At 40.1% G+C, this 24695-nt stretch overlaps 1 protein-coding gene across 5 annotated transcripts in view; it reads left to right on the top strand.

Annotated features, from left to right (window-relative positions):
• Positions 1-107: 107 nt before the first annotated feature.
• Positions 108-24695, top strand: part of bnc2 (basonuclin zinc finger protein 2) — a 174381-nt gene continuing 149793 nt past the window's right edge. For 3 of the 5 annotated variants that reach the window (XM_085161525.1, XM_085161524.1, XM_085161522.1), the window contains exon 1: positions 109-6072. In XM_085161525.1, the coding sequence (XP_085017651.1) occupies positions 6070-6072 (3 nt within the window). In that variant the 5' untranslated portion in view covers positions 109-6069. Of the gene's footprint in view, positions 6073-24695 lie in introns of all 5 variants that reach the window. The other 2 variants (XM_085161531.1, XM_085161526.1) reach the window with 2 other exon arrangements.

Raw genomic sequence — 24695 nt, 5'->3', positions numbered from 1 at the left:
TTCTAAGTTTAACGGAGAACTCTAAAATTGATCTGCAGATGCGTCTCTCAAAGGATACTTCTTGCTATTCATGATCTCTGGGGTGTTTGTAGAGAATTAATTGAATGATTAAACTCGGTGCTCTGACAGAAGAAAAGGCAGCTATTCACGTGTCAGTCAGCGCATACAGCAAAATTAAATAGTTGGGTTCCTGAGATCATGTACCAAGCCAAACCAAACCAAAGCGCAATAACATCTTGACACTACAGAGTATGACTCAACAAATGTAAGCACTGCAGTAGCAAATGTAAACTGACTCTTGTTGAAGTTGTCTTTGCGAGCCAATTGCCAAACCGTAAGGTGCCACCCTTTGAAACAAGATGGCTCTTGCACTGACAGTCCCAGCAAGCACGCTTGTCTCACTTCTGTTCTGCCTCAGCTGAGTCACAGGGAAGTTCAAGTGCCAGGCAGCATTTAATCTACCAGGGGAAGAAGTGACACAGGATTGTGATCATGCAAATGCACCTGCATGAAAAATTCAAGAACCAAATGACAAGCCCTGGTGTGCCAGCACTGACAGAGGAAGGAAGAGAGGCACATCCCGGGGAAAAACATGACACTCCATGGAGAATTGTGAAAGCACAGTCTCCGCCTGCCGCCTCAGGTAAGTGGGATATTGTCTGCATTAATGTGGCCTAGCTTTGATGCTGAGGGAAGAAAGAACCTGAGAACTGCAGAAGATGACAAAAGATACTAAAGAGTCACAAGTCCTCCACTTTAAAGGAACATCGATCGTACAAATGCCAGTTGGGATGTCAAACCTGCGCAGTGTTTAGTACATCACTCCCACTGCGTACAAATGAGACAGGCTCCAACATGTGAGCGTTTACAGCAAAGGCTTTGAGACACAGTCACTATGCAATACGGCTGATGACTCTATTTGTTGAGTAAGATAATAATAAGCTGCTATCACACCAAGTGTCTTTTGAAACCAAAGTCACAAATCTTTTAAATCAACTAAATTCATGTCCACTTGCTGACATTTTAAGACTTGTTTGTACGCATTTCTGTTCGAGTGATGCCCTGAGGAGGGATATTATTTCTCTCAGTGGAGTCTGTGGGAGAATTGTCAGCCACTTTTGACCCCAAGCATGAGCCAATCCTCATGGCTGAATCCTGTGAGACCTTGGACTGCCTTACAAAACCCCAGGACAGAGAAACCATTGATTACCATTTCTTTCCCCCCCCTGTTTCAGCCGTTAGACTGACAATATCTGTGCACCTAAATCAGACCACTCAAGCTCAAAACCTTCCCTCGCCATAAACCTTACACTTTGTTTTTTCCTATTATGTGCATTCCTGTTTGCATGTGATTTAGATGCCCTCCCCTCCCCATTAGCACCCATCTCCCCACATACTGTATGCACAAACCCCCTTGTTCATGTCTAACGCCAGCCCCAAAGAGATGACGCGGACGTCTGTTTGACTCCCATCTGATGACCTTCTGGTCCTACCCTTAACAAACTGGAGCACTCATAAAGGATGAATTGATCTGCAAGACACACCTCTCAGAGGCAGCGTCGTATATGTGTATGTGTGAGCTTCTGTGCGTCCACGGTGCCATGAACTGCAGGGCCACACTCACTAACAGCTCACCCAACTAAAGTGCCATTCCACCCACAGTTAGACCCCTCAGGATGTGTGGGAACAAGGAGTCAGACTATTTCCCTTGGGCTGCTGCCGGAGAGCTTGTCCTTTGCTTGGTGAAAGGGTAAATTAAGTTCATATTTCCCTTGAGTATGAGAGAAGAGACTAGGACATGGGACATTGATCGCCCTGAGTAAATGTTGTCCAGTTGGAAAACAGCTTTTAGATGAGAAAAGTATTTGTCTTATTTCCAACACCTGTGCTTTGCTCTCAGTGAATTAGAAGGGCTCAAACTCAGAGACTGATAAACCAAGTCATCTCAGTATAAAGGCACGATTTTACTTCAGTGATGCTCATCGAACCCTTTAATTCTCTTTTGATCAACCTCCAGCACCTGAAACTGTCTTGACGCCTTTTTCTGTTCAAGCCTAAGACTTCAGGTTCACTCAGATTGAGTTTTGAAAGGCAGCAGGTCATGCATGTGTGAAGTCCTACAAAGGCAAATCTGTTAATTGAGGTTCATAGATAAATTTGATGCCATTTCATTGTAACACACATGTCCTGGTAGAGAATAACAGCCATTAGACATTTAAATGACTACTTGTTTATCAGACAAAGTAGGTGTTCCACTATGTCTACTAGCAGGTAGATATTTCAAATGTTCATAATTTAAATGACTTGGAAATGCAAAATGTGAGTTAAACTTTCATTTCTTCACATGACCACTAGAGGACTTCTATGTAATCTGATTATGCTACATTAGACTATGCAGCAGGCAGTTTATCATTGATTAGTAGAAATAAAAATTGCTATCTGAGCCTACTAGTAGGTTTCATCCAACCAGATGTATAAGGCTACTGATAACAGCCATTCAATGGACTGATGACATCCAAATAAGGTGTTCATTGAATGGGGTATCGATCTGGCATCAGAAACATCATGTGACAAGAAGCAGATAAAAAAGAAAAAAGCTCTTCAGGTCATTAACTGCCTCCAGACTGTTGAAGAAAACTTACAGTGAGAGCCAGTCCTTTGAAAACTCTTGGGTTTTCTTGGGGATGGTTGAATTGACCTTTCTAGACCTTTTTGTGCTTTACTAGTGACTGGAACTTAATGAACAGGAGCACCTCTGTGGATTTGATGGATCCACAAAATGTGATGCAGCAGCTGATGGCCATCCCAGGAGGTGGAACACTTCAGCAGCAGGTTCAATAGCTCATTATCGGCGGTCCCGCTGGGTAATTAATGAACAGTGGGATCCTGTCACAGCGACAGATAAACATATACTTTTCCTCCCTATCAAGCTACCTGCAGCAAACACTGTATGTCCGTGTCTTTCTAAAAAAATAAATAAAGATGCATTATATTTGTTCTAAAAATAAATATGATTACACTATTTATGTCCCAGGACATGTTAATGAGTTGGAAAAGGAATTTGCTAGTCGTCTTCACAGAATACATGAAGTGCAAGTTGATGTTTGCACAGAAGGAAATTTATCTACTCTGTACGGTCATTTATGGTTTGGCAGTGGTCAGGGTACAGCATATAATAACTACAGCAATAAAAAGCATAATACATAAATATACATACAGATGTTACCTCTAAGAAGACGTGATGCATATAATTTTGTGAGTACACAGCTCAGCTTTATCAGTATCATTAAAATGAATGCCCACTTAGTGTTAATGACGTGTATAGTAAGCCAATATCGATCAGTTACTGCCCCATATGCAGTATCAGATTTGATAGGGGCTGATGTTCATGTTTTGGCTTTTCTGTTGTAAAATGAAACGTTTTTTTAAATTTTGTATTTTTTATGCCATGACCTAAAACTTACATTTAGATGATGGTTTAGACATTCACTGATGGTGGATGTTTAAGTCAGAATATATTTTATACAGGAGGTTTCTATAGCAAGCTGGTGGTTCCTATCACAAATACAAACTTATTGAAATCCTAATGCTACATTGTTGATTCTGTCAGCCATTTTTTTTGCTCTGTTTACACACTTTTTTAGTGAAATGCGGTTGATTGTGCTCACCAATGAGGTTTTTGAATATGGTAAACAGGGCAGTAAACAAATCACATGAAGGTGGTTGCTGTTGACTTTGGGCCCATAGATTTTTTGTTGAATGTGGATCAGAGGTCGTGATTTGGCATCTTAATGTTGTTAGGGTACAGGCAACAACATTACTGTGACTGACGTTAGGGTAAATATTGTTAAATGTAAAGGCTGACAAAGTAAGTTTTTTATTATGGTGTTGGAAAAAGGACCAAACCTCTAATGGCCTTACCTGTATTGCTTGCCATATAATCCTGAGCTTAGATTTAAAACTTTTTATATTGTTAGCCAGTCATTTCTGAGTGACAAAGTAACAAGCCAGGGACCTGTTTGGCTCTGCTCATAGAATCCAGCCCACCCCAAAAGAAGTGCTCCAAAAATCATGAGGTAAGAAAATAATGAGAAGGTGAAAATACACTATGGCTAGCCAGACACTCACTATCATAACTTTACTATCTCATCTGTTTGTCATAACATAGATTTATCGTCATCTGATAGTTTGGCAGCAAAGAAACAACAAAGAAAAAAATGTCATGTTAGCCTTTGATAAGCTCTGTATACACATCCATAGCTCCTGATATCTACACAGTTAATCAACACTCTGAAATAGAAAACACTTCCTGAGTCAAATTAAAGCAACATCAAAGCACTTGAAGTCAACACAAAATAGATTCAAGCACAATTTTTTTCTGGACAATCCTTTAAAGGCTTTTTGTTTTGTTGCTCACATAAGTATGTAATATCTCATTTAATTAGCAAACTAAGCCCTCTGACAAACAGGCATATGGTCCTCGCTCTCCCACGGCCTTGGCCAAGGAATGAATATGCATATCCTGGGACCTCAGTAGCTTGTTACCCTGGAATGAATTCTACACAAGCCTAATCCCTGATCTATTATTTACCCCTTGACCAAACATGCAAGTGGGGCTTCCAGACGCTTGACTTGATAGAAATGACTGCCCTGGGATTCCACTGCCTCTCTCACCCCAGCGGAAAGCCGGGCTGAGGCAGGCAGGCAGGCAGGCAGTCACTCCGATGAGAGTGAATGTTTCTCTTTTTCTGTTCCACTCTATCCTCTAACTAACACAACACCCTCAGACACACACTCACACACAGACACACACCCCTCACTCCTTCAAGTCTTCACTCTCGAGATGTCTTAGTCAAATGTTGAGCAAATCATCATAAAAACAAGTGCACAATGAAACTTTAATGAGCACGCCTAACTCTGAGGGATCTGAGGGACAGCTCAGGGAATCAGTGTCACATCCCTGCTGAAGGCAACAACGGAAACTATTTCAAACTGCTTCAAACACGCGTGCGCGCGCACAAGCGCAGGGTCGCACGTGTGTTTGCCTTAGAGAACAGAAAGTAAAAAAGAAAAAGGGCGAAGAGTTCTTGTTATAACATGAAATTCTGTGTCCGACGGTAAAGAGCTGATACAGCATTCAAAATCATTTTCTTTTCTTTTTTTTTTGTTTAATGCATTGCTCCTTCAGCCTGATCTGACGAACTCCCCTTTTTGACAGTACTGTTAAAAATCGGCAGTATTATTTAGACTAGAACACTATATATGATCTAAATGCACACGAAGGAAAAGAAATATTTTTGAATCACTGCTGCTTCTCAAATATTGAAAGCTTTTAATACGCCTCTCTGACGATTTCTTATCTTGGGGCTAAGGGTTTTTGGCACATTTTTCTTGCACGACGAAGCGAATCCTCATGCTGGCACAACATTGTAAATCAACTCATGAGGCACAAAAGCTCCGTGGACCCGCAGTCACTTGGGTTACAGTCACACACGGCGTGTAAAACACTGATCTGAATTCACCCAACACAACAGAGCAGCCACCTTCTCCCCAGCCCTGACCGTCCGCAGCTCTCCGCTGTGCTGACTCTGCAGAAGGAAATCACCGGGGAAGTGTAGGAAGCTTTTCTTTTTTTCTCTTTTTTTTCATCAAGGTAGGGCAAGCAGTTACAACTCAGCTTATGGCTGACAGTGATCCCTGCAGTTTCCTTGATTACTTCAGTTTACGGTTTGGGGGAAAGGAGAGGCGACAGAGAGTAGTGGTCGCGCGTTCCTCTCCGTGAGACCGACCCGTACCCAAACGACGCGCGTTTTTCTCTCAAGTCGGGACGCTTTCAATCTCGGGATGAAAAAGCGAGCGCTCGTTTCCCCGTGTTACTCCTAGAAGTGTCAAGAAAAAAACATCGTTGCCGAGTCTGAAAAGAAACCCGAGCGTGAATCGCCAGATATACATCGGACTGGATTGAAGAGGAGAAAGTTCCCCACTTGAGGGCGAAATCAGACTTTATTGAGGACGCCAACTTTGAAAAGTGCCAGGAGCCCCGGGGTCTGTCAGATACAACATGCAGCAATGGTAAATATGATTTTTCTGCGTGTACTTTCTGAAGTTTTTCAGATTAGGCACATCGGTGTGACAAATCACGGGAGCTGTGACTTTTTATTAACTTGTTTGCTGGTCAGACGAGAGAAGAAAAAAAAAGTTTTGCTGAAGTCATATATTTCCCCCAGTTTGCTTTGCTTCATATGACGTATTTGCTAGATTTGTCAGTAAAACTAATAGAAAAAAATGTATTCACCTTGTTTAGATAAATTTTTCTTTACCTTTTCCTCATCTGTGAGTCTTACAAAATCACCAACTGTTGCGTTTCTGAGCCTTTCAAATCCTGAGGAAAAAACGGGGCTTAAAAAGTAAGTTAACCAAATCTAACCTCACTTGTTATTATTTAAAGCTTTTGCCTGAAAGTGTTTCATAATTCTCTGCTCCTGTGAGACAAATTAAAAACTTTTAGGTGGCGTCTGACAGGAAAAATCCAGGCGCTGTAAATTGTATAACTGTTAAAGTGTTTACATGATATTTATGTATAAGCCACTTTGATACCAGTTGGTATTGAGGCCTTGATTGGAGTGGAGTTCAGTGCAATTTTTTCATACATCAAGGACACACAGGGGCTCATAAAAACGGTGTGTGTTGTTTTAGATCAATGTGGACACACTTGATTGTACCTCAGCTGGGTCTAAAATTTGGAAAGTAAATTTTCTTAGGCCTTATAAAATCCCTCTTCTGAAAATCCTGCTTCAATTTTTCTGCCTAATTCCTTCTCCTTTAAGGAACAAACAAGTTTTCCTGTGCTATGTCAACGCAGCTAAAACCTTTAGGTAATTTTAAGAGTTTGCAAAGTGTGTGTGTGTGTGTGTGTTTTAAAAATTTTTTTTTGCCAAATACACTAGTTCATCCCCACTGTTTATGTGCCCCTGTGTTACAGTTCACCATAAAAACAAACTCATTGAAACACAAGCAGACGGCCAGCTTGCATTTTAAAGTCAGCTTAAGACACTTCAGTTTGGACATATCTGAACGCTTCAAAAGACGAGGAGAGGAAAAGAGAGAGAGAGTGTGTGTGAGGGGTAGAAAACGAGAAACAATGAGGGTGACTGAGATGAATGTTCCCACTTAAAAGTACCTTCACACTTTCGTCAGTGAGATGTGTGTGAGATTAATGCCTAACAGTATTTTGGCCTGGTATGAGTGTGCGTGTGTGTCAAGGATGTTTCATGAGCTGGTGCTGCTACTACAGTGAAGAATGCCAATTTACATTCCTGCAGTGTCATTTCATTACTTTTATCTCCGTGCTGCTGTCTCTCAGCCAGACCGAGTGGGGATCTGTTCAATTTCACATTTCCTTTACCACATAAGTTGCAGATGTTAAAATGCTGCTAATGATTTTCATCATGTTCGAAATGCTTCTGTCTTGCGCTTTTTGTGTCGGATAATTGTGACTTTTTCAGAACTGCGTGAAAGCCACCATGAAACAAATCAGCTTAGCAAATAAAATGCATATTTTGAATGAAACAATTAAAAAAAGAGTACATTTATAAGACAAAAATCCGCAAAAATTATTAGAGAAAAACACCGTCGTATATGTCCTTTAATATGCAGGAAACAGACCCCCTTCTGCACCAGCCTGTACTTCTGCTGCGTGAGGTTAAAGAAAAAGTTAAAGTTGTCAGAGGATCTGCAGCTAGGTCGTGATTCCTCTGGGTCTGTGAGAATCAGAGAGGGGAGAGCGTGTGTGTGTGTGGGGTGGGTGCCACTGGTTAGTCGGTTCAATAATCTGCTGGACAGGTAGGCCTGTGACGCCCCCCCTTAGAGAGGCTGCTAATGAAGAGAAAGGCTGCTCAGTGGTGCTCTGCTCTGACCCTACCAACCCTCCCTGTCCCCCCTGCTGGCTTCCTCTGATTACTCCTCACAACGAGAACACCCCACACCCCCACCCCTCCACACCAACTCCATCCTCACTGTTTCCCCCCGGCTTTCTTACTTTCTAACTCCCTGCCTCCTCACTTAATAAGAATGAGTGCTAAGTGCATAAAGACTCTGCTGATAACCCACTCGGTGCATTTATGCATTTGCTGCTGTCTCCTATTTATGCAGCTGCTTATGCCTATATTTCAATTGATGAATTTAGAGAGATAATCACTGCTTGACCATAATTTCCCAACATATTTGTCTGTACAATTTTAGTAATGAGGCCGCGTTTGAAAGTGCAACGCTTAACCTCAGAGAGGCACAAGTGAAGGGGAATATGTGTAAGTGCGGATCAGGAAGAAAAACCAACAGCATTTATTTTAGATGAAAGGAAATATGCACTTTCACTCATGCTAACAGGTAAAGATATTCAGCAAATCTGAGAGAGAGAGAGCACTTTTTCCATCTTCTCCCACGAGTGTTTCTGCAATGCTTCAGCAGCGTCAAAGCTGGATTGTTGCACTGTTCTTATTTATTCAGAGGTGGGTCACTGGTACCGATATGGCGCTGCTACTCTCCATCCATTCCCATCACCGATAATCTCTTGAGTGACTGATAGTGTGTCTTGGCAGTGACAGCAAAGGTAATATTTTGAAAGGGGGGGGGGGGGGGGGGTCACATACATAGGGATGCCTTAAGATGGATATCTTTAAACAAGACACCAGAACCTAAGCTGTGGGCTTTGGCGACTAAAACAGAGACACAGTGAAATGTTGAAACAAATTGGATCGCAGGGCTCCTAATTTAATAAAGGGCACAGCGTGAGACATACTTGATTTAAAACAATATACATATGCGAGACGTAATTACATTTTTCGTACCCCAGCACACACAAAGCGAGGAACCGAATCTTCACACACTTACCTTTGTGAAAACATTATGAAATTTGGTCTGTGTTCATGTGATTCTTAACTTTAAAAAAAAAGGAGACATAAATAGCAAAAGATAATGAATAGGGTGAACAGCTGTTATGACACGAGCATTTAAGATGTGTTTAATCTCACACTATCACGCAGATTGATATCTGTAAGAGTTTCAGTCTGCTCAATTATGGTATTGTCTCTGCGGTGACAAAACGGATCACATTTGGAAAGGCCAAGTTAATCAGATTAAAATCAGCCTCTGAGGTACAAAGCGCAACCCGATACCTGTACTTCTATGCATTCATTTTTTAATGCCCTTTTTTTGTTTTCTACAGGCTTCATGTTAAATGTTAAAACTTCTTATGTGCGTTAATGTAAGGAAACAGGAAGAACTGGGGAATACTCGTGTGCTAAAACATGAAGACACTGAGTGCTTGTGGAAGCCTCTCACTCACTCTGTCTTTATTTGCGATAGGACACATTTGGCGCAGCGACCTAATACATTTTCCTGCCCTCTGAGGCGCAGTCATAAACTCTTAGGTTTTTCAGGTGTAATTTGGGGTGGCCTTAATTGATTCTGTCCAGAACTAATTACCAGCGACTGAGTAAAATAAACACCTCAGTGTCACTTGGTGGCAACTGTCCAATCGGTAGGGAAATTACTTTTCACTTGTAATCCATACGTTCTTCAGTGGGGCTGGGATATAATTCGTGTCGACGCTATAGAAATAGCAGAGATGCTGGACCTGTGTAACGAACAGGAGTATAGTTGTAACCAAATGGCTCAGTTGGGAGGTATAGGGTTATGTGGTATAATTTATATTTTATAGCTCCCTCCTGCACTGACTGCACTCCAGAATAAAGTTGTTCGATTTTGTTCCATGAACAGGGAGTGAGAAAATCTGGGATTTCACTTGCGATGGAAATTCCAGGCCGCTTTGTTCCTCGGTTCCTTCTTGTATTTTTTATTTTCCTGTTGAGTCTCATTTCTTGCTTTCAGATAAAAAGACGACAAACTGCTGCTGCGAATAATTGAGTGTTCATTTGAATGACTGCGTGCGTTTTTTTTTTCTGGGTGTGTGCATGAGTGGCCTTTGCCCGAGTGACTCAAAAAGGGATGGAAAGATCTCCTCAGGCCATACAGAGTGATTTGATTAGAAGAGAATAATTTGCCCTAAAGGTGTCTTTTCTCTTCCCTCCAAAAAAGCTGGTGGAAGAAATCTGATATGACAAGATAAGTGGTGGCTCATGAAAAATTCCTGAGGACTGAGACGTAGCATGTTGACTTTGGAATTATTGCCGTGAGTGTCTAGTTCTTTTTCTAGTAACTGTGCCTGACAATGTTTTTTTTTTTTTTTTACCTGAATAGCTTTTGAAATGATTCCTCTGGTTCTCAATCCAGAATTCTTTCATTTAAAATCTGTTTATGTACTGACCGAAGAATGGACAAAGTAAACTCCACAATTCATTCCAGGCATTTTCTTCTTCAGACTTTTTTGACCGTATACCAGAGCAATCTTTATTGGTCAGCTACTGTTATTCCTTCCTGTGAATGGCATTTATCGTTGTTTTAAAATAGCGGGCTTGGACAGGCTAAAGACATGCTCCAGTGTATATGCAGCATCTCCTTTGCTGGGCTGCAGCCTTATTTAAAGTTTTGACTGATTTTTTTTCTAATTGCACAATATTCCAGATCGTGTACCAACTTCATGTTCAGTTTTTGTACTAAAAAGGAGAACTTGTGCCTTTGGGATTCTTTTTGTTGCCTGTTACTATATCAAGTAGACTTGGGACCTCTCCGTGTCTATATGCTGAATTCATTGCACCCCTTTACCCTGTCATGCAGACTGTGATGTGATCACGTCATGTTTTTTGGAGTCCGTCCATGGACTTAGATGGGATGAAGTGGGCCTAACTGGTCAGCAGCAATACATTTTAAAAATGCAAAACTTACACAGAGTATTTTGTAATGAAAAATTTATATGATTTTATATGAAAAGCAGATCATATGCCAGATTATGATTGTTCACATTATAAGGTCTTTGGTGTGATGCAGTGTTTTAGAAAACAGCATGTAAGATTTATTTCTCAGGGCACAGTCCTCTTTCTGCTGTTTTCAGGATTTAGTCACAGTTGCGTTTTCCCTACTGGCTAGCTCGCTAGCCGGGCTGCTATTGTGGTATCCCTCAGTATTATTTAGCTGCTTTTCTAGAGAGAAGCTGGCAATCACAGTCCACTTCTCTAGAGATCTAAGCAGAACCTGCAGCAGGTGGAAAATTGGTTCACGTGGTGCTACACCAACCTCACAGCTGAATCCAAGACGGTGATGTTGGAGTTTCTTGGAAAGATGACAGACTTACAGATTACTGTGCCATTATTATTTTTTATTTTGTTGTTTCAAAGTACTTGGCCAGTGTTGTTTAACAATTTATTTAAGCAGAGTAAAACATTCTCACTCATTTTTTTGCCATTATTCTCATTACGACACGAGTCCTTGTTGACAGTTTATATATCACAAGATATAAACTGTCTAGTGTCTACTATCTTGTGATAGTTCAGTGTGCACCAGTGACAGCCTGAAACTTGTCACCACGTGTCTCACTAAATTTATAACTGTGTAAATCCTGGACACTATCATCACTCTTATAGTCAGCATCAGGAAGTATCAACGAGTAAACAAATATATACCAGCACGTTTGATTTTACGGGATGCAACGTTACCATATACAGTTTAAAATATGATTTCAGAGACTTACAAGGATTGTAACATTTTGCTGATGTTATATTAGCGCTGCAACAGTGTATTTATAGTGAAAACTGTTCTGTTGTTGCAACAAGATGCTTCAGGGTTGGGTGTTCTCCCAGTTATACTTTGGCGTGACTCATAAAGAAGCCGCTTTTTTTGTGTAAGAGCGATACAGTCATTAATTACAATTTCCATTTAACTCAAAGCGAGAAATCCTGTATCTACAAAGCTCATAGGCCTTTCATCTGGGATCTTATCTACCTAGTAATAGTTTTTTGCATGTATAACTATTCAGGCAAAAAACTGAATATGTCAAATAGCTGTAGTTCATAGGCTGGACCTAAAGGCCTACATTCAGCTTATTACGCCTAAGTTGAATGTACAAACATAAGAAGCAAGCATATGGTTAAATCTGAGATTGCAGCTGTGGTTATGTGACAGAATATATGCTTTTTGTTATATGGAAGTACTTTTTTGCCTTTTCCATAAAAACACATTATTGCAACAGTCAGCTGTGTATCCTACATCTGGATGTTGTTTAGTTCTCATATTAGTGAGATAAAAAAAAAATAGATAACTTAAGTGTGTGTGTCTGTGTGTGTATGTTTCTGTCGGTGTGTATTAACTAGTGTGTAAATCCATATATTCTGGGCCAAAGGGAGCCGTAATCACCTTGATTTTTCGAGACTTTAGTTTTGGCAGGCTTTTTTTTCTGACAATGATTCTCACTTGAATATATTGATAATATTTCAGACACACTGGTAACCTTGTAGGCTGAATGTATAATCTAGCTTCTATTAGCAAGCCTTAATGCAGAGTTTGGACTCTTTAGCCTTGAATGAAGTATGTCTTTGATTTTGGATAAAAATCAGCAAAGGATGTCGGTGCATTGTATATGTGTTCAATTAGGTTTTGAATGCTTTTATGAATTTATGTGTGTGCAATTTATGAATGTGTGCATGTTTGAAAGACACTTTTCCTCTCAGCGGCAACATGATTATTCCTGAACCCATAACCTCTGACCCTAATGAAAGAGAAATTTGAATCCAAAACAAAGCCACGTCAAAGAGTGCACATTTTAACCCAAACAGTTCTCTTTTCTTAGTAATAACTTTTATATGCTTACAGTGTAGTGTTTACAGTGTGACAACAGAAAATTATCTATTTAAAAGTCATTTGTGTTGACTTTTTGAAGGCAAAAGAATATTATGTGCTGGGAGATGGAATTGTTACGGATAAAATACGCGTGTAATTATAGATAGATAGATAGATAGATAGATAGATAGATAGATAGATAGATAGATAGATAGATAGATAGATAGATAGCGATATAAGCTAGCTAATTAACTTATATACCTATATTTAACAATTATACATTATACTTTAGGGCTGAATAGTTAATTGAATTTGAATGTCAGTCACAATTTTAGCTCCCCGCAATTGAGCCATATTGAAAATGCATGCCCTGCCAATAGAATGCAAAGCAAAAATAAATCAAGCACTCCCTAATTAAGTGCCTGACCACATGCCTGCATGCACCAATCACAGCTGTTCCCTGCACCTCACAGCGGCAAGTTTTGCATAACTAGTCTGGATGAGCAACACAACATTAAAAGACATATAAAACAAGAAAGCAAATATCTGGGACAGGACAAGGTGAAGAGCTTGTCACTGGAAGTGGATCATCAGTCATTCTTTAGAAATACTTCAGATTCAGCACATAGAATGTTAACAAAGAGAAAACTATATATATGCATATCGTGCTGAAAAGGACAACAGATGGAAATTAGCCTTTGGCTATAATCTGGCATGTTTACATTCATGTAATTTTTTTTTTACATTTATGTTCATTAACATGCACTGTCCTAAATAAATAAATAAATAAATAAATAATCTTGGCCATAATTGTGCACCCCAACTGTACCTCCTACAGACTTGTCAAGGTAGTGATTAGTTTGTACTGTCTTTTAATCTTGTGATTTGGGAGGAAAGAATATTTATTTTGATGCTATACATTAAATATTTAACTCTGTATGAGTATTTTAATCTCTGTCACAATCTTTTAGGGTTCCTTGACTAAGCCGTAGCCCTTTGAGCTGAGCGCGCTTTGCAACGCATCACCAAAAACCTGGATGACATGTTAGAAGTCCTACTGTGTGATTGTTGGTGACAAAAGTGCTATTTATGGTGATAATCATAGTAATTAAGCGGTCTCAGGATGATAGGATTTTGTGTGTTTGTTTGTCTTAGTTCACTTTTCCTGTTTGAGGGAAACTTAACACTCATTAACTGTGTGTGAAGGGCACATCTGTATGTGTCTCTGCCTGCATGTACAGTCTATGATTGTGTGTGTGTGTGTGTTTTCACATGTGTTTGTGGCTGTGGGTGTTTTTGGAGTGGAGGAGAAATGTGCTGACAGGTAGTGTGTCAGGAGGGGGACAGTGGCGCTTTTGAGACAGATACAAGAGACGAGTCTCAGGGAGAGAGAAAGAGGGCCTCTTTCATGTGACTCTGCATTCCACCAAGGCACAGGCAGGGAGAGGCACAAGACGAGACATGCGTCCCCCCTCGTCACTCCCTCTGCCTCTTCCCCACCGCACCCGCTCTCCCATCCACTCCTCCCCATCCAGCCTCCATCCCTCCCTTCAGCCAGCGACCTTAACATTTATCAAAGAACCCCATGCTGGAATTCCTCTTCAGCATCTGTGTCTTGGTGGGAGAGGCACACACACACACACACACACACACACACACACACACACACACACACGGCCCAGAGTCACATAAAAGTGAAAACTGTCGCAAACCAGTCTGTTTTGAATATTGCAAAACTGTGGAGGGGCCGTCCTTGTTCCTTACTAAGGAGGCCGCCCTCGAGACAATGTCACACTGAGACATGGACACATGCTTGCATACACATTCTCTCCTCCTTCTTGTTTCTTTATTGTACCTCCTGTCACTTTGTCCTATTCATTTAACCTTTCATTAGAGCCAGCTGACAGCCCTGTGTGTGTCTGCACAGCTTCAGGAACAATGCCAAAAAAGCCCCACTGTCACAGTTATTAGATTCCTCTGGCCCCCTTTTACCCTGGCAACTCAATATTAAGAGAGGAAGGGTGAATGAGGGAAGGCAGGGTAAGGGAGAACAAGGGGGAAAAGGAGAAATATGGGGTGCGTGGTTGAACACTGCTGCCCAACTCCTATGGCGAAGGGTCCTCTTGACTTGTCAAGGACATGTGCCACATGTTGATAGTAGACTGGTCTCCAGCAGAACAGGGAAGGGAATGTTAGCTATAATGCAGGGCAGGGAGACGCCGGAGAAGGAGAGGACACTCGTCTTGTGCTGTGGCAAGCAGCACCCTGGAGGAGTTGGACTGAAAACACAAACAGTTTGTGGAGGAATTCTGTTTTTAATGGGCAAGCAGGAGGGGCAGTCTGGTCCCCTAGGAAGGACAGACCAGTGCCCTCCCCCATTCCCTTCCTTCTCCTGTCTGTCACCCTGTCTCCCTCACTCTCCTCCTCGGTTCCTCTCTACCCTCACTTTTCTGCTCTTTGCACACTAAGCAATTTAAAGAGAATGTGTGTTTGAGTAATAAATTATCTATCAACAATAATTTGTGTCATTTCATCTGAGAGGAAGTAAGACGAATATGCATCAGTTTGAGAATTCACACTTTATACATCTATCTATTGTATTCAAAATGGCACAATTTTCTGTTATTTTAGCTGTTTAACAAAACACATTCAGGTTGTACTTATATGTAAATGGTAAATAAAATCATTTTTAGATAGCCCTTTTCTGCTCTCTCTGAGCACTCAAAGCGCTTTGCACAACTTACCTGATTCACCCATCACACCCAGCCGCACAAGCACTTTTTTCCATGCTCTTTCTATGTAAGTGCTTTATATCTAACACTGAGACACACTCATACTCCAATGGACGTATCTGAGCAACTTGGGTTTAGTAACTTGTCCAAGGACATTTGGCATGCAGACTGGAGCAGACGGGGATTGAATCACCGCCTGAGCTATTGCCACCCCAGTGGTCTGCAAAGTGAGAACATTTTGGTGGATGGATACATGGTCAGTGACCTCCCTGCAGCTAGGAAAACTTGGTGGTTCCCTAGTGATTTCCTTGAATTCCTTCTTATTTGGCGAGTGATTTCAGTAAGTTGCAGTGACCAACTGACCGACCAGAGGCTGAGTGTGCAACACACCCCCTTTGACAAGGTGGGAGGCAACCTGTCCCCAAGCAATTGCAGTCTTGGGCTGGTTGGAGTCTGTCTCGGGCAGGTTGGAAAGACTAATTGTTGAAGGTTTGCAAATTATTTATAAATTATATACATTTTATAAATCCACCAACACACTGCAGTCAATCTGAGTCAAACTGCTCCAGTGAACTTATCTGCAATAAGCCTTTTTTGCATAGATAACAGTTGGATGCCAACTGGCTATATTCTGGTTATATTCCTATGCAAAAGCAAGACGGCTGAGCGCCTATGCCATTTTGCCATTTCACCATATCACCAAAGTAACTTTGAATAACGCAACTGACTATGACCTGGAGACCTGGTTGATGTCTTTGAAGCAACCATTTCAAAAGCAACAACATCGCAATTCCAAACGGTTCATAGTTTGTCTCCAGTGTGTTTGTTACTGTAAGCTTCAAACAAAGGTAACTTTAACAAAGTGTTTATTTTAACCAGAGCTACGGTCTTTTCAAAGTTTAAAAAGGTGTTTCTGGCCCAATGAAAGAACACAGTATGAGCCACTGTGTGGATTTCTTTTGTGGCCAATGGCAAACATAACAGTTAAAAAGTATCATGGAGATGTGAGGAAATACATTATTTACTTTATTTGAAATGACAAAATATATATTAAAGCATTAATGCCAAGATTGTGTTAAATTATTTTAACCAATGAGAATGAAATATATTTCCTTTAAAGTACATTTTCTGCTTCAGTTTAGTTGCATATCCCTGCAGTTACTCAGACACAGGGTTGGAATAGAACAAATTCATCAGATTTCCAGTCTGCTGTAATTTTTTATTTAGCCAGGTTCAGGTAACACTGTAAAATCTCCATTCTCAAGGCTATTAAATCCACAAATTCTTTGGGGTGCATAGGTTCATATGAATTTTATAAAATATCGAACCAAACTAAACTTTACGCAAAATGCACCAAGGCATGCTCTGTGCACTGTGCACTCCAGACGCACTCAGGAAACACTTCTGAATCTGCTGCGAGGGAAGCTGTGAAGCATCTCTAGTAACACCCGGTGCACTTCAGCAAAGCTCGGTAAAGCTGTGTTTAGGTCAGTCCAGCGCAGTCAGCAGTGGACAGTGATGCTTCTTCAGTAATACATTAGCTAAAATGGATCAGGGCCTGGTGTAGTGTGCTAAGGCATTGGTCGCTCTCATAGGGGGGGGCGATGAATTGCTCACGTGTCATTGGAGAGTGAGCAAGTACGCCCATGTGCACCCACACACACACACACACTGACACACAAGCACATTTTCCCCGGCCCTAAAGGAAGAAAGAGGGACACCAATGGCGCAACAGCCTGAACCCTGACCATCGGGCAGCAGTCTTGATGAAGCCCATCTCTCACTTCTGTCACCCAATTGCTCCTATTCCTCCCCTTTTCCTCCCCTCTGAGGCCACCACTCGTGACTGACTCTTTATTTATTTCTTTACCCTCATCTCGTCACTTAGTTAGAGCAGCGACCAGCAGTCTGTCTCTCTTCTGTCCTCTCTGTCATCCTTCTTTTTTTCCACCCTCTCCCTCCGCCTGGAGGCTGTCGATCCACCTGTCTGCTCCACATCTCTCTAATTCTCTGACTGGACTCTCTCTTTCCTCTCTCAGGGCTGTAATTGATGGTGGTGTTATTGTGTCCAGTTCTCCAGCCTTAAAGCTGTTCCTCCAGGTCAGCACTACCTCACCATTTAAAACACCCCGTGAATTCACGGTCGACAGCGAGGAACTTTTTTTGAAAGCGCTGAAGCCAGGGATCCCAATTTGCTTTGGCTGTTTTAAGCAATCAAAGTGTGCCTGATGGGATTTTAAGCTGTTCTTCAAATTCAAAATAATCTTGACATCTGCGCTTGAACTCTATTCTGTCATTTTGAATTAGGGACAATATTTCCTTGGAACTTCATGTTCCTTCTCAAGAGAAGTGTTTGCCCTTGGGCGCGATAGAAATGCACTCATTGGCTTTGACTGTGGTCTTTGTTTGGTGGTCCTTTCTTGTAGCACATTTCAGCTGAGTTTTAAACTATTTTTAAAGGATGTGAGGTGGGAAGAAGTTTTCAAAGTATCCTGGAGAAAAAAAAAATACTTTACCTGTTCAGAAGTTTTATTTCTAATTCTTCATTATTTTCACACTTGTCCCCTCTAAAGTGATCAAGGTCCTCATACATTCAATTCACTTGCACATTTTTTCAGTGAAGCTATCTCAACATTGTGGTTATTGAAAAATTTACATGGTTAAGGAGTGACTATACCTGCAGTATGAGCATTTTCCCACTGCAGGTATATATATAAATGTATACATACTCTAAGGTCTTTCTTTGCCTTTTTCTGTCTCACTTTGTCTGCTTCTCTGTCTTTCTCTCTTGCACTCTAGGCTCCAGTCCCTCCTCAGCATGAACCTTGTATTTATTACCCTCTAAGTAATCACTTTGCTTTCTCTTTTGATAGACTGTTATTGCTCTAACTAGCTGAGGTCCCTATAGGTATTTGGAGGCTTTCCAGTTTTATTAGACAAAGGCCTCATTATTCAAGGCCAGCATTAAGACTACCATTAGATCCATTTGCCCCCTAGTCACATGTATCAAGTTGCAGCCAATTCATATTATAGCCCCTGCACACTTAGTATTTACAGCACAAACATACCCATTCCCTCTTGTCAAAGTTAAATATAGACAGTATTCAAAAAGCAACCTTGCCACTATGAGAAGTAGCTGTGAAGTTGTCTCTGCTTGTCTCCTCCTTACGGTGGTCAATATCGATGTCCAGTAAAAGTTCTTTTTTTTAAGTTACTGTGCACATTTCTTCAAAGAGAGAGCTCCCCCCCCCCATAAAAAGCCAGGAGTATTGCATATAGAATGGTATTATTGTTGTTATCTGTCATCTATCCATCCATTTGCTTCTCCAAGGGTCTAAGGGTCGATAGTAGATTTTACATTTTAGACTCTTTTGTAGGGTTACACATTTGCTTTGTTTGATCCATTGTCCATCATTTTGATGAAAGCTATGGAGACATATCCTCCCCCTTTTTTGTTTTCAGGGTCGAACCTTCTTTTCCCCAGAAAATATGCATGTAGAAAGCCATTATTCTATAACCATTACATCCAAACTTCCTTCATAATCATCAGTTAAAGCACACAAGCTGCCCATTGCCTGTTACAGAATCAAGGCAGGCGTTTCCCACAGCAGCCTTGACCAACATTCAATGGCTTTCATTACAAGGAGATGCCGTTAAATTAAATGGAGCTCACTTGGCTGGTCACAGTGCATTTTAGACTACAAACATTAATATAAGGTGTGTTTACCCCACTTTTCAACACGAAGATGTTGGCTATAGACTATAAGAAATTCCAGACCTGCATTGAGCATTTAGTAAGACTTCACTTTTCAAGGAGAAGCCAGCATAAGACCAGGTGTCCCTCATATTTCTTGATTACATGAAAATGTTTGGAAATAGCAGCAGTTTGAGTGCACCCAAGCATGTTAAGTGTCTGTGTAACACCAGAATGCTTAAAAACCCAGATTCATGTAAGACTCTGATTCTTCACTTGTTTGAACAAATTCATAAAAGCAGGTATTTGTCATAGCAGTATGTTGACAGAATAGAAAAAGGTGGATATTAGCTGTGATGGCGTAATGCAGTACTGTGTCAGTGTGTAGTGTGGACATATTTTGTGCTATTGTATGGCATCTTCAAAAAAGGTGATCTTGACCTGGAAAGACAAAATCTAAGGTTTACTACACTAATAACAACTTGCCACTAACTCGTGGCTCAGTCACACTGGAGTGAAAATATGACATAAAAAGCAGTAGTTGCCCCTTGATATTAGCGAATATTTTCACATTTGGTGGGGATTTCAAGTTGTTGCAGATCCCAAGTGGCAACCACCCTCAGGCTCTGGCTATCATAGGTTTGCACGAGTCGTCCAGTGGCTGTTAAACTTTCAGCAAGCAACGATGGTCTGAATTGATTGTAGTCACTTTTGGAAAAATTGACAAAGATTTGCAAATTATTTCCATTAAATGTATAAACGCAAACAGATTTCAAACATTTTGCAATTAATTTGAGTCAGTCTGCACTGATGAATGCAACTCGTCTGTGATACGTCTCTGCAGCAGGTGACTTGACTCAGCTGGTTATATTCTGGTTATATTCCAATATAAGGGCAAGGTTGCTGAGTGGCTATGCCATTTGTCAGTTAAATTGCCATCCTACAGCAACTATATCACTATTTCTGGAGGAATTTCTAAATTTCTGTTTCAAATCTATGAGGTTCTGTGTGAACTGTGAAGTTGTTAATGTGAATTTCTATGTATGCATATGGCAACATATTTGCAATTTCCGCTGATATATTACAGCTGATTACAGTATCAGCACAAAAAGACCCAATTTAATTGCCAACTGATTGCAGACTGACTCTATCTTATTACCACTTTATTGTCCTCTTGAAACAACAAAGTTGGAAGACAGAGACCCTCTTCGAAGCACTCATTTCATAGGCAGGAGACTGGAAGTTCATTGCACACACTCACAGTAATTTTGGTTATACTGTGGTTAAACCATTGTTTTCCCTTGTGTTTGTAGCATTAATGGCACACACTGCAGACCTTTAACCCACTTTGAAGTGAAGAAAACAACACAGTCAAAAGTCCGTTTCATTATAGAAGTACTGGTTCCGCAAGTGTTTTTGAACTGGCTAGATGAATTTCTATATATAGTATCAAAGAAACAAAAAAAAGAAGCAGAATATTATGACACGTTTTTCTCTGCTTCTCTCTGCCAGATAATGACCTTTATGAAAAGTGTTTAGCTCGATAAATCAGACAAATTAATTTAATAAATGAGAAATACAATTTCAGATATACATAGCTTTAAGTGAACACTGAGTTAATCAAATTTACTTTAAGTTCAGTATTGCAGGCATGTGAGAAGTTGGTCAAACTCTAACTACTAAAACCAAAATACTTTAAAATATGCAAACTTTTTTCTATAAACAGAAGAGTATGAACATAAAAGATTTATCACTTTCGTGAAGATCATCAGATTATAGACTGTTTTCAGTCTATAGTTCACCATCCATGCAAGTTTACTATTGTGACTTTATCTTCAGGCTGCCCAAACACCCTTCACCTGCAAAGAGATTTAAGGTGCCCTAGTTTTGATTCCTTCCTTCTTTGTTGCAGCTTTTTAATTTCTTTGTTGCCACCTGTGTGTCCAATATGGTGCTCATCCCTCCTAATCGATGGCCCCTTATTGGGTTTCTGCGTTTGGTCAAATATCTCATCGCTTTCTCCCCCCTCAAGGCAACAGAATCCAAACTAATAAGAAATCTCCTCAGTCTCTCGGGTTGGGTGTTCAGATGAAAAAAATTATTAGTGCAGAGATAGCATGTATCTGTGACAGAAATCAGATTTTCAACAAGTTTGCTAGTTTAGAGCTAAAGCTCCTGACAAAGAAGTTGACGCGTTGACTGATCTCGAGGAGGATGTTAGCCCATGTCTGTACACAAATGGTTTAATTTTAAAAAGTCTATTCTTCACTTTTGGGAATCTGTTTTTCCACACCAAAATACAGAATTTTCCCAAAAATGTTCCTTAAATGTAGCTAAATAAAATGTTGAATAGAATTGTGGATGTAGAAGAGTAATCTTTTTCTCCATTTTTGTGTACGCTCATTGATGATGTCACATAACTCTACTCAACATTCAGAAAGGTTACGATGTATAAATAATCGTTTTATAGTCCTAATGCGACAGTGCAAGTACTATCATTAACCTTGTTTATAATGTTGCATTCACAGTCCACAATAAAACCACTTTTGACAAAGGAGGAGACCTTAGGTTCAGTTTATACTTCAAGAATAAACACAGTGTTCTTCAGGCTTGTAGACAACAGAAGGAGATGTTAAAAGCCCATTTTTCAAAGCCAGGTATATTAGTCCAAAATAGAGTTGTACGCTTTGTCAAAAAAAAACAAACCCTTTCAACCATTTCATCAGAAAAAGTTTAACTGAGACCCAACAGGCAAAGAACGCTGAGGTACTGCACAGCTCTGTCATTTGGATGAAAGAGGACATTTAGCCTTTTTTGTTTTTGTGTTCCAGTGCTTACAGAAAAGCTTCAAAAAGTCGCACTGACATGTAAACGGCGTTTTGGCTTCACTAGCTTAAGTGCAGTGACTGTTTTTACTCATTGTCCGCATGCCTAAGATTGGAGACAGCTTTTGCTTGTAAGTGATGGTTATGAAGTTGGCATGTTGTACCTAGCATCTAAAACAAGTAAACACAGGAAAAACATATGCAACTGCTGTTGAAAAAAACAAACTTGCTATGTAACAGGTATACATAGATCAGCAAAAACATGCACATCTACCACCGATGTCCACAAAGTTGTGTGTAACTTGAAATCTAAACTGTATACTAGTGTCGCAGAATGAATATTATATTATAATACTGGCTTAAAACCCGCCGTTTACCTGCGCTTCATTGAATTTCTTCACTTTGACATTCAGAGCACTAGGCAGTCATAACATTGCATTAATGCCAGGACTCACCATAAAATTTTTTGTAAAAACTAACTTCAACCCCATCTTTGACCATAACTACATAAGTTGCATAATTGCAAAGACCTCCAACCACTGTTGAGTCATAGGAGAATCTTAAGAGAATGAACGCAGACCAGTAGTACTCACAGAGATGTCAAAAAGCCAACTGCCAACATTACTTAAAAAACTGTGAACTGTCTCTTTGAAATTAAAAAGTATCTGCTGATAGAGAGCCATATCTCATGGTTTCCCACTCAAGAGTGATGGCTAGGAGAAGTGGCCTATTATTTATTTATTTATTTGCGTGTGTGAGTTTTGAATATAATACATAATATAGATAAGACCCCAAATTACTGGCACTATGTCAAGCCTCGCAAGTTTCAGTGTGATTTAATCTTACATTATATTGTACTTATATAGCACTTTCCCACTCAATTTGAACACTCAAACACTTGGTTGTTTTTGTATGCCTAAGCACATTTTAACCTAATGTTGAATCTCTGATGGATGCATTTGGAGCAACTTGAGGTTTGGTAATATCTTGCCCAAGGATACTTTGACATGCCGATTTAAGGAGCCAGGGATCGAGCCACCAACCTTCTGATCAGCAGAGCACCCGCTCTACCTCCTGAGCCACAGACACCCCTAATCATAGCAACTAATCATTTGTACTTTACTCCTAAATGAACTCAGTGACCAAATTTCTAATTATTCAATTATTATTGGTTAATCAACAAATAGGGTTAGCCTACAAACTTAGCTGGTGGCCTGGTGTTTTTCATGAACAGGGTTGTCTGTGATGGAGTGAAATTCCCAGTCTGAATTATTGTCTCAGACCAATTTTGTGTATTGGTTAACATAAAAAAAACATTGTAAATATCTGGAACTATCCGAATATACACAATATATATCTGTCCTGTATATATAGAGAGAGGGCGAGAGAGAGGGAAAGAGGGGAAAGGAGAGAGTGCCACTTTAGAGTAAAGCTGTCATTACTCCGGCTGGTGCACTCCCTCATAAATACTGATAATGAGACGCTTTCAGCAGCCTAATCATTTGCCAATGTAGGAGTTAGTAGTGTTAGAGGAACACTCATTTCTTCTTCTGTCTGGAGATGACACTACAGATTCTGTTAAGTCACTCCTATAGCTAGTCCTGCATAGAAAAGAATGTATCTTTCTTGCACTCCTCTTATGGCAGCAAGCAAAACCAAACTGTTTGCTCCATAAACAAACTGACTGAAGTGAAGCAAAACCCAGAAAAGATTTGCTACTGTGTGATTCTTTTTTTCAGCTGCTGTTTTTGTACATGTTTGTTTTTCAAAAATATCACCAGAATGCAGAAAATTACATGTCGGACACTAGAAACTAGGTAAAAAGGTCAAATAGATTTCTGTACCCCCAACTCTGGGGTCCAAATATTTTAATTCCTATCGTAGTTAACAATATGACCTGTCGAGAGGTTGTATTGGATAATGCCTTTTTAAACTTTTCTTAATATGATGTTCAACCAACAACCTCCCAATCACAAGTCCCCTAGTCTGTCTTCCATTTGACATTGACTATCTGGCTTTGTCAGTTTACATGCTATGTTCTACAGTCAGCGTGGTTTATTTCAATAATGTCAGGATTGGATTTTTTAAATTTTTTTTACCTTTTGTTATAGCCCCTTTCAAGAAATCAGTGGTTTCTACACACTGTGAAGTAGAAATTCAATGATTTTGCACTTTTGTCACAAAGAACTCCATAAAGTCCATTCTGTATGTTGCAGAGTTTGTGCAGATATTTTGAGCATGTCTCAAGTTATCTGTACCAACAGGTTCACTGTGTGATGTCCTAAAAGTGTTGGGGAGTTTCCCCCTTAAGGGCAGCCACATGAAGGGCCTCATATGCCCCCTCCTCTCCTGCCTACTGGCTCAGAAAGCACTGAGATCTCTGGAGGCATTTCCAGGATAAAATAAACAAGAAAATGCCTGTGAAAAGGAACCTCTGACTCTCTCTCTCCCTCTCTCTCTCTCTCTCTCTCTCTTTATATATATATTTAAATATATATAAATAAATAAATAAATATATATATATATATATATATATATATATATATATATATACACATATATATATATATATATGTATATATATATATATATATATCCCATGGGCCATCACTCTAATGGTTGATCCCTAAGAAGCTCTATGAAAGCACTGTATAGCATGCCATCTTTTGCCGTCTATCTTCCACTGGCCATTAAATAGCATACCCTTGATCGTTT

Source organism: Neolamprologus multifasciatus, chromosome 6, assembly GCF_963576455.1.
Source record: "Neolamprologus multifasciatus chromosome 6, fNeoMul1.2, whole genome shotgun sequence".
NCBI classification, from domain to species: domain Eukaryota; kingdom Metazoa; phylum Chordata; class Actinopteri; order Cichliformes; family Cichlidae; genus Neolamprologus; species Neolamprologus multifasciatus.
The sequence above is the reverse complement of the archived record's forward strand: the minus strand, read 5'-3'. Positions and strand labels throughout refer to the sequence as shown.